The 10,445-nt window shown below is 39.8% G+C and overlaps 3 protein-coding genes across 4 annotated transcripts; 1 reads left to right on the forward strand and 2 right to left on the reverse strand.

The window, feature by feature from the left end:
• The first annotated feature begins 195 nt into the window (after positions 1–195).
• LOC6650516 (arf-GAP with coiled-coil, ANK repeat and PH domain-containing protein 2) lies at positions 196–5,726 on the forward strand. Of its 2 annotated transcripts, none has more exons than XM_023180831.2 (10): positions 196–681; positions 1,726–1,842; positions 1,918–2,011; positions 2,069–2,233; positions 2,307–2,450; positions 2,809–3,104; positions 3,269–3,406; positions 3,478–3,636; positions 3,690–4,838; positions 4,901–5,726. In XM_023180831.2, the coding sequence occupies exons 1-10, from the start codon at positions 629–631 to the stop codon at positions 5,076–5,078; spliced, it is 2,493 nt and encodes an 830-aa protein (XP_023036599.1). In that variant the 5' UTR covers positions 196–628; the 3' UTR covers positions 5,079–5,726. The 2 variants fall into 2 exon arrangements, with proteins under 2 accessions (XP_023036599.1, XP_002074016.1); XM_002073980.4 differs by having other exon boundaries at positions 3,290–3,406.
• Positions 5,727–6,012: 286 nt separating this feature from the next.
• On the reverse strand, positions 6,013–8,124 carry LOC6650517 (zinc finger protein 184). Its single transcript, XM_002073981.3, has 3 exons — positions 7,122–8,124; positions 6,909–7,060; positions 6,013–6,841 (listed from the first exon to the last, which is right to left on the reverse strand). The coding sequence occupies exons 1-3, from the start codon at positions 8,053–8,055 to the stop codon at positions 6,140–6,142; spliced, it is 1,788 nt and encodes a 595-aa protein (XP_002074017.1). The 5' UTR covers positions 8,056–8,124; the 3' UTR covers positions 6,013–6,139.
• Positions 8,125–8,333: 209 nt separating this feature from the next.
• On the reverse strand, positions 8,334–9,810 carry LOC6650518. The gene is made up of 2 exons (XM_002073982.4): positions 8,971–9,810; positions 8,334–8,908 (listed from the first exon to the last, which is right to left on the reverse strand). Exons 1-2 carry the CDS (start codon positions 9,677–9,679, stop codon positions 8,508–8,510), a joined length of 1,110 nt encoding a protein of 369 aa, XP_002074018.2. The 5' UTR covers positions 9,680–9,810; the 3' UTR covers positions 8,334–8,507.
• Positions 9,811–10,445: the final 635 nt, after the last annotated feature.

A 10,445-nucleotide genomic window follows, 5' to 3' on the forward strand; every position in this document is an offset into this window, starting at 1 on the left:
AAATGTAGAAGTTCCAGCTACAAAATAGCTGTTTTGTTAACACTGGCTCCTAATGGGTTTTAAGTGTGACCAGAGGTTGAGGAGAAAACGGTTGTTGTCTTCTCTGTCCTCTGGCATTACCCAACACTAGATTGAGACGTTTCAAGTATGACCAGCAGTTGAGGAGAAAGCGGTTGTTGTCTCCGCTGCCCTCCGCCATTACCCAACACTAAAGTGAGACGTTTCGGTTTATGTTGTGCGGAGAGAATTTGTTGAATATTTTTTTGTCTTGGTTTATTTACGAATCTGTTAAATTCGGGACTACAAGCTTTTGCTATGAGTGCTTCTGTTTGTTCAATAAGAATGTGAAAAGGGAACTCCAACAGGGAGTCTGCCCAAATCAAAAGTATCAGGCCAATCAAGCGATTGAGAAAGAGGGACGTGGTGAGAGACAGAGAGAGCGAAAGAGAAGCAAACAACAACAGCAACAGGCAAAATTAAAAAAGAAAAATTCACACAAACCACAGAATACGGCTACTATCTCTTCTCTGGTTTCAATTAGTTAATAACCAACGCCAACAGTGCAAGTGCCAGTGCCTCTCTCTCTCTGTGTGTGTGTGTGTGTGTGAGTGTGAGTTTGTGTGTAACAATGCGCGCCACAATTGAGTTTGAGGAATGCCTAAAGGATTCCCCAAGATTCAGGTTCGTAAACAAAAGAAGCATCCATCTCGTAATCCACCCCGCCTCACTTGCATTGATGGAATTTGCTAAATGTTGAATCTAATTTGGTTGTCATTGTCAGTCGAGCAGAGCCTCAGTCATGTAGCGTGACTGGTTACTATCAAACCCCCTCATCACTCCATGACTCCCTCCTATTTAAACTCAAATGCCCTGACTCTGGCTTTGGGCTGGGCTTAATCATCCATCGAACAAACTTTGCACTTGACAGCCGCAGACACTCTCAGCGACATCGACATCGTCATTGTTGTGGAATGTTTTTTTTTTTTTTGTTTTTTTGTTTATTTTCTCTAGTTCCTCAAATCGATTAAAATTATTTGGAGTGATAAGATTTCACCCGAAGTTGTCTTCTTCTCACCTAATCTCTGGCCTAAAGACAAAGCTTTCGCTCATAACCACAAACGCAGCCAAACAAAACTTTAAACCAAATTACTTTCATCCAAGAAATCTTTGGTAACAGGTTCAAACCGAACGAAAGAAATGTAACAGAAAGTTGAGAAAACCAAACATGACCCTTAACAAAGCCGCTTGTCTAATACCCTTACCTATATCAATTTGGCAGATTTCTTTGTTTATCGTAAAATGAAATAAACTTTGTTTACAAATGGAATATTAATTTCAATCTTAACTCTTGGTTAAAATATTCTAGTTTGCAACTTTACAATGCTCACTGAGGTAGGGTATATAGACCCCGTCTTGAATTTAGTATATAGTTTCTCACTTTAATTATGTGCGCAATAAAGGCCCCATGAATTAAAAGTGTCAACATGGATCCAAAGTGAAGGGTGTGAGTCAAAGATAAAACGCATTTGGTTTAGCCACCTCCACTTCTATCCTTTGGACAGCCTCTATTTGCTTGTTCCTTCACCCATCTGTAGCCCCTCATCCATGAGCTCGTCTGATATTTGTCTTGACAAGATGCTGCGTCGTCACAATACATCTCCTCCCTTTTGGTTGTTTTTGTTTACATCTTTTGCAAACGTCTTCAATTTTGTCTTATTATTCCAGACAATTTGTGTCCAAGGAGGAGAGTGATATTGAACACTTGGAGCATAGACTGGAGAAAATCATTAAACTCTGCAATGTGGCTGTCGACTCGGGCAAGGAGTATATTAAGAATCAGAGGTGAATAATGCAAAATTGAATAAATATATTATAAGTCGTTTCATTAATATCGATTGTGCTTATCCATTCAACCAGCGCCTTTGCCATGTCTTTGTGGGACTTGCAGCAGCATTTTCTCGACAATAAAAATGCACACAATGCTCTAGGAAAGCTGATTCACTGCTTTCAGGTAAAGCCCGCTTGATATTTCGTCAAATCTTTATCAAACGTTGATTGTTTTGTTTAGGAAATGAACAAGTTTCATACAATATTATTGGATCAGGCCAGTCGAACGGTACTCAAGAATCTCAGCGTTTTCGTCAAAGACGATGTTAATCAGGTTAAGGACTACAAAGGACATTTTCTAAAAGTCTCCGAAGGATTTGACAATGCACTCATAAAGAACTCACAGGTGAGTCATAATTAAATATTTTGATTAATTTTCCCTTACCCCACTTTGTCTCTCTCTCTTTCTTTTTGTTTAGGCCAGTAAAAATCGACCACAAGAAGTGCAAGAGGCAGCAAATATATTGTCCGCCTCAAAATCTTGTTTCCAACACACTGCTTTAGATTATGTTAACTATATTACTTTGGTTCAGGCTCGCAAAGTACCCTCCATATTGTCCACGGTAAGAAACTCCAAATTACTAGATAATACTCTTATCATGCCATGCCATGCCTTCCGATGAATGAAGTGCCCTGTCTGAAAGTTGATATGAAATTTGTTATTGTCATGACGTCACTATTTGCAATATATGTATATTATATGTACATAAGCATTTATACATGCATATGTATATCGATCCTGAACCCATTGAGTCAGTAGTGAATAAGAACCCCTTGACTTTAGTTCTGTTTGTGGAGTGGCCATTGTAGGTCGGTCGTACAATCTCAGCAATTCTTCAGCGGTTGTGGCACGTTCTTTATTTTTTTCGTTTCTTGTATTTTGCTGATTGATTCAAATTGAAAATCGGTGTGTTTTTGCAGCTGCTGGACTATTATCAGGCGTGCGTGACCTACTACCATCAGGGCTTTGATTTGTGCAACGATTTTGACGAGTTTTTCAAGAACATTAGTGAGGATTTGAATGCTCTGCGCGGTGACTATCAGCAATTGGAGAAGGCCATGCAGAATCGGCATATGAGCGTGAATCGGTATTGTGATTCCAATACAAATAGCTCCTCAAACAAGGTTGAGGGCTATTTGTTTAAGAAGAAATCAAAGGGCTTTAAGACATGGTGTCGACGTTGGTTCTATTTGAGTGATAATCAACTCGTGTACAGGTGAGAGTGCCGCTCCCTATTGAATTCGCTTTATTCCCTTCATTTGCTTGCTTGTTGGTTAATTGTCAACCTTTTTTGTTTGCCATTTTGAATGATCTATGAATTGTGATGTGATGTGTTGTTGTTATTATTGTGGGTGTGTGTGTGTGTGCCATGCGCTGAAGTGATTTGGATTCGCATTGCAGAAAACGCAGTAATGAGGATTCCTTCTCGGTAATGGAAGAGGATTTGCGCATCTGCAGTGTGCGGCCTGTGAATGAAGGCGATCGTCGTTTCTGTTTCGAGGTTATATCGCCAACTAAGTGAGTAGTCAGTCGATTTAGTGTGATCTTTCGGAGAAAAAAAAAACATATATGTTTTGTTTTTATTACAGATCGCACATCTTGCAGGCGGACTCTGCTGACATGCTTTCGCTATGGATATCAGCGCTTCAACACAGTATTGGTGCAGCCATTCAGCATGATTCAACGCATCATTCCACACGTCCGCAGTCAACAAATACTCCAAACGAGCTGCCAGCTAAGCGACGAATGTGAGTAGATTAACCTATTTCAATGCATTTTCGTAATATTTGATTTATTTCAGTCACTGGGAGGAATTTCTCAAGATCCCTGGCAATGCCCAGTGCTGCGATTGTCGTGGCCAAGATCCACGTTGGGCTTCCATAAATTTGGGCATTACTTTATGCATTGAATGCTCGGGTGTTCATCGCAGTTTAGGTGTCCATTATAGCAAGGTGCGCTCTCTCACCTTAGACGCCTGGGAGACGGAAAATGTCAAAGTTATGATGGAGCTAGGCAACGAGGTGGTGAACCGCATCTATGAGGCTCGCATTCCGGACGACTGTGAACTCAAACAGCCCACGGAACAGTGCGAGATTGGGGTACGTGAGGCTTGGATCAAGGCGAAATATGTTGAGAGAAGGTTTGTGTGCGGCATGCCAAAGCCTCAGGAGCTCCTGGCAAGTGAAACAGCTGAAGTCCTTAGTATAGACAGTGATGGAATTCTGCCAGCGGAGGCTAGCGGTACCGGGAAACGAGCTACGCTTTCTCTGGGTGGTACACGTAAATGGACAGTGAAAAGGTTGAGGCGAAGACGCCAGCAACGACCATTGCCCAAAACACTCAGCGATGAGCCCAGCATTTATAATACAGCGAAAACTGGAGATGAGTTGGAGGACGAAGACGATGATGACGAATCCATCAATATCCCCTCAATGTCGCTCAGTATTTCACGGGATGACTTGCTAACCATTGGCGATGAATTAGCGTTGGACAGTTACGTGACTCCTGGCATTTTGGGCAGCGATCAGGAGACAACAGATGGTGAATCAGATGCCGAAATTGCAGAGGAGCTTCCATTTTCCCAGCTAGATGCAAACCTTTTGCTCTACCAGGCTTCGGCTGTGCACAATTTGCCAGTCATGTGCATGGCATTTGCGTTGGGAGCAGACAAGCTCTGGAAGAATCAGCAAGATAGACAACGCTCCTTTCTCCATCAGGCTGTAATATCCGGCTCAGTGATGGCCTGCGAATACTTGCTTCTAAATGGTGCCGCCATCGATGCTGTTGATGAGCAGGGCTATACAGCCCTGCACATATCCACGGCCAAAGGACACATTGCCCAGGTGTATTTGCTATTAAAGCATAAGGCAGCTTATGATCTAGCTTCCAGTGATGGAAAAAAGGCACTGGATATTGCTGTGGATTTGAAAAATGCCGATATTGTGACACTGTAATTATAATTTTGCAAAACAAATTTGTATATTTAAATTAATGTTTACGATCATTTTGCAGTCTTCGATTGACGCGTCTTAATGACGAGATCGGGCAAAACGATGAATACAATGGCGAGGATGAAACCTACAAGGACGTAATGAAGGATTTCTCAAATTGCCAGCCGCGCATGCTGCGTCAGCGAAATGACTCAAATACTCTGGAATCCCAACGTAGCTCATTGACGAACTCCGACTAGCGGCGGTGGGATGCCGCTGGGATGCCAGGGGCAACTCGAAGGCATTGACAGAAGCTGGCTCCCCTTATCGATTGTTGAACGGTTAAACCATTGTTAGGACACATTGTTTTGTTATTGGCTTCTTTCTTAAAATTGTTGAACGGTTTCGCAATCCCATATCTTTTCTCTATCTCTCTTAACTCACTACAATCTGTTTCTCTAGGCAATCTCACAGATTAAGAAGACGCTAGCGCTTCCGATTATATAATCGATATATTCCATTCTGTTGCCGTTTTTCAAGCTTAAGTTTAAAGTTAAATGGCAACGCAAGTACTCTAATTATACGTAGCGACAGTGTTTATTCGTCTGACGTATTGTTTGTACATTGTCTTATGTGGTATTTATTAAATGATATTGTATCTATAGTTATAAAATGTATGTCTAGTTATATGATATTACATAACCCCCAAACTTAAAATTATTATGTTGATCAACTGTTTAAAATGTTTACAATTTTGTAATTGTTTGCTAAAGTATAGTTATAAACATGTGCATGTTTCCGAAATGTTTTATTTGCAAATGTTGATGCATTTTTCATTAATTTTCTTTTACCTTTTTTGGTGCCAAATATTGCAAGTCCCCAAATAAAGTTGTAAACTATGCAAATTACAAATTAAATGAATTATTAATTAATGCAGAACAGAAAAGTATAGTAATGATATGATCAAAATTATATCAAAATTATATTATATAAAATCAATGATATTAAAAAGATTTCTACAGAATTAGTGACTATCTATACATTTAATATATTTATATATTATTCTAGTCAATAGTTAGAAACTAAAATGTTTTACAGATTTACGGAAAGTTTCCAAATATTATGTGGCTACTTTTGAAGCCACATAATGATTGGATCTGAACAACTATACAACCAAGTTCAATGAATCAAGAATTGTTGATCATTTTATATATTCTTCCAATGATAAAAGGGTAGATTACAATATAAGACAACTACTCCGATCAAGGATCAGGTTTCCAATGGAAAAATTGAAGTTCACAATATAAGACAACTACTTCGATCAAGGATCAGTCTCTTCGAGCTCCGAATTATCATCGACAGATTTCTTTAATATCTTGTGAACCGTCTGGACATGTCGCGACACGGCACTACGATCATTGAATTGCCTTCCGCATTCCTTGCAGGAGAAGACTACACCCGAGTGGGTAACTAAATGTCGACTCAACCCAGACAGATGACTAAAACTTCTCTCACATAGATGACATTGGTGAGTGCGAGAATTTTCCATATGCACCCGGGCAATATGTTGTTGCATATTCGATTTCTGGGCAAAGCAACTGTTGCAACTTGGACATTTATGACGCCTTACTCCTGTATGGGTGTCTTTGTGCCGCTTTAGGACTTCGCGTTGTGAAAAGGATAAATCACATTCATCGCATTTAAAGGGTTTCAAGCCAGTGTGGATAATCATGTGACGTTTAAGTGAACTAGTGCAAGAGAGCTGCAAATGACATGTGGGACACTTGAGAGTCCCGCTTTTTCCTTTCTTCAACGTTTTGGCATGTGCATTGCAATGTCGTGATAGAAGTTTTTGGGTGGCAAACGCCGCAGGACACAGATCACATTGGAAAGTCTTCACAGTATCGGTGACTCGGCCAGTTAGGGGAGTTTGAATGTTGTGAGGACTCTCCTTGCACACCATATCATTGGAACGGGTTTGCCCTTTTAATGGCCGTTTAATATTGGTCTTCTCGTCCTTCGGCTGCACAGAATCAAGACATAAAACGTGCCATTATTTGGAATTTTTAAAATTCTAATACTAAACTAACCACAATGACAACATCCTCTTCAAATTGAAAAACCTGCTGCTGTGGTTCGTCCTCTGCTTCGTCTTCCATATCATCATCCAAGTCGAATCCAATTACATCATCCATTTCACTAGATTTTTCACCACAAAATTGTATTTCCCCATCGTCATTGACTGAAACAAAAAAATGAAATAGTAGTAAATATTTCCTGGGCAATATCTTTGAGATCCTCACTGTTGTAGGATGTAATTCCATCTTCAGGCTCCGTTTCTTCAACGGGTTTTGTCTCCTCGGTGACGGTGTCAGAATTAATAATATAAATTTGACCGTCTTGGGTGCTAACCAATTCCCCAGCGCTAACCATCTTAACATCACGAAACTCATGAGTAGGAGATATAGTAGGCAGCTCTTCATCATCCATTTCGATTGCCGAGTTATCCAAAAGCTGGTGTTCATCCATGACACGTTTAGGAGCTGGTTCCAGCTTGTCATTTTTATTTGGTAAACTCATGGTTTCCCATATGCCGGCTTTTTTTTTGCTCAGAAAGATTTCCAACTCTCCGAGCAATTTGCCCATCTGCTCATTACGCATCTCCTCTTGGATATCCTGCCGTACCTGTTCACGAACTTCACTGCGTACTTCCTCGGCCAGTTGAACTCGTACTTTCTTCTTAAGTTCGAGTTTAGCAGCCGCCAAAAGGTTTTCCATTTCTGTCTTTTGTTCCTCCTTAAATTTTTCACGCCACTTCTCTGCTGCATTTTCCCGCTTCTCATCCTGCTCTTTAATGAAAGAAACCGAGTCCTCGAAGTCTAGCTCCTCGTCATCGTAATCCTCGTGCTCCTGCTCCTGCGACTTGGCAAAAATGCGACTTCGTTTCCCCAAGGCCAACAGTCGAAAGTGCTTCCGCAGCTTTTTATCTGAGACCAAGCTACGCTGGCGGAACAGAAACGACTTTTCCAATTGATACCGACAATCAATGCAAATAATTTTGGGCAGAACATCCGAGGGTTTGGCTTCTATCGAGATGCACTGTATAAATTTCATGGGCATTGAAAGATCGTTTTCGGCAAAGATTTTGTACGCCTCGTCCAAATTCTCAAGTTCTTTTAGACACAATCGACACAGAATGTTTATGTCTGGGTATATCTTATCTTCAGCTTCCGGCATTGTGCAATCTGTGTTCTCAAATTAGCAAAATATTTTCAATTTAAAATATAACAAATTTGAGTTTGTTTGTTTACCCCTAGTGATGGACTATTTTCCGGTATTTTTAAAACGCGTTAGTGCTAAAAATGAAACAGCTGTCACCTTCACGGCTGAGCGGTAAAAATTTTAATTTTAAATAAATACATAAATAAAAAGTGGGACAAAACTTGGTACTTTAATAAACGCAGAGACGCGAAAATTCGTAAAGTTTTAAAGATCCAGTTGGCACAATAATCGAATATTTGAACCGCCTTGAAAAAAATGATTTACTTTTATTAGTAATTTGCTTGTATGTGTACAAATATGGCTGAATATAAATTAAAAAAAAAAAATACGTGAAGACAGATTAAATATATGTATGTTCGCCTTAAAACTAAAACCGTGCCCAAAAAAAAACTTAAGCCTAATATTTTCTAGGATGTGGTAGTGTGTAGTTTGTCAGCACCTCTGAGGCGACAGCGGACACAATTGCGAAGAGATTCTTGCGAGAAGGTTTGTTTGCTCCTGCGGCTATGTTTGCGACATAAATGTTCTCGAACCTTTGGACTGTGCGGCTTGGTGAGGATTTGCTCCGATATACTTGGTAATCGAACTTGCCTCGCCTTCTTTGGTATGTTAGAAGTTGATGTTGGTTTCAAAAAATTTGATATATTTAAGTCTTCCCGTAAATGGCTTAATTGCGTATCTTGCATATTAATCTCTACCATTGTCATTGGTGCAATTGAAGAAACTGCTTCAGGCACCGGTAATTGACTGCCACCGGACTCTGGTTTTATATTTGTTATTTCGCCCTCTTGATCTGAGGAAGTGTCGTCTAAAAATAATTGTTCATTTTAGGCAAGTGGAAATGAATATGAAATATGTAACAGATTTTACCTAGCAGTTCCACGACAATTCCGGTTTCGTGTGGCAGCTCTCTGTCCTCTGGAACCTCCGTCTCCGGCCGCTTTGCATCGGTATCGTGACCTATTTGGGTGGATGTCGAGGCACTCTCTATTTCGGAACCGTCATAGCCTTCGGAGCCAGACACATGATCGTAAACTGCCTCGTTCCGCTTTCGTATGAAAAATCGCTCCAACTCACAGAAAAGATCATCGAGGACGTTAAGGCGACATTGTTTCTTTGCCTCAGCCAATACCATTTCTTCCACCTCGGCACGTACCTCTGCCTCGATATCCTGGCGAACCTCTTCCTTGCACACACTATGCAGTTCTTTTTTAAAGGATTCCATTTCGCCCCGTATAAGCTGTGCAGCCTTCAGCCGCCACTCGACATTATCGTTGCTACTATTTTCAGTAGAAACTTCCGCCTCGTCCTCCTCGTCCAAGTCAGCGTCCGCACTCTTCCGTTTATTCTTAAGGCGAAGGCGCCTGTCGGCAGCTTGGCAGCGTCTTCGAAAATTATAGTACTCCTCGAGCCGTAGACGACAGTCTGTGCATATCGTCTGAGGCAAATCATCATCCTCATCCATCTCCAAAGATGTACAGGCCATAATCTCAATTCGTATCCTTGTTTCATGGACCTTGAAAATCTCAAAATTAGCGTCGGCTGTGTGAATGGCCAGACACAGGCGACAAACTTGCATTATTTCACTATTAGACTTAATAACACGACCAGAAGGGAGCAAATAGCAGAAAATTACAGAATCTGCACTTTAGATCTGGTTTGTTTTCATTCAAACATATTAAAATTTATAAAAAGCATTAAAAAACAACGCTTCGCTTTTAAAAAAAACACCACTAGAATTCGCTTCGCCAACTTGAATTCGCTCTCACTTCGCAGACTTGTTGCAAAGTGCAGCGAGAAAAATAAAAATTTATTATTTCTTCAACTGTTTTAATATAAAAAAAACCCTTCAATTTTTCTTTTAAATTCATTCATTTCATTAAATTAATTAATTTCATTAAATTAACAAATTTATAACTAAATATTTTAAAAATCGTTCGATACATCGATATTATCGATTTTTACCAATATCGATTACCGATAGATTTTGTCCGATTGTGTCGATTAACCGATAGGTTTTGATCCGATAACACTACTGTCATAGGTTGGCGCATTTTTCAAACATTTTAAATGCTGCTGGCATAATTCAAGAAGCATTAAACCTGTGAGCACGAACACTCCAATTGTTTTAAAAGCTAATAAATACCCATGCCAAACTCGAATAAAATTTTCAACACAAAGAGTTATCAAACAATTCCATTATAATTCTTTAAATATTAAATATAAATACGCAGTTAACTATTAAGTATTATATACACAATTACAATAAAGTATTCAGTCACTATATACAAAATATAATAAAAAAATATATCCAATAATTTGAACTCACTTTCGTTTTTTGTTAA

This window comes from Drosophila willistoni, chromosome 3R, assembly GCF_018902025.1.
Source record: "Drosophila willistoni isolate 14030-0811.24 chromosome 3R, UCI_dwil_1.1, whole genome shotgun sequence".
In the NCBI taxonomy this organism is placed as follows: Eukaryota; Metazoa; Arthropoda; class Insecta; order Diptera; family Drosophilidae; genus Drosophila; species Drosophila willistoni.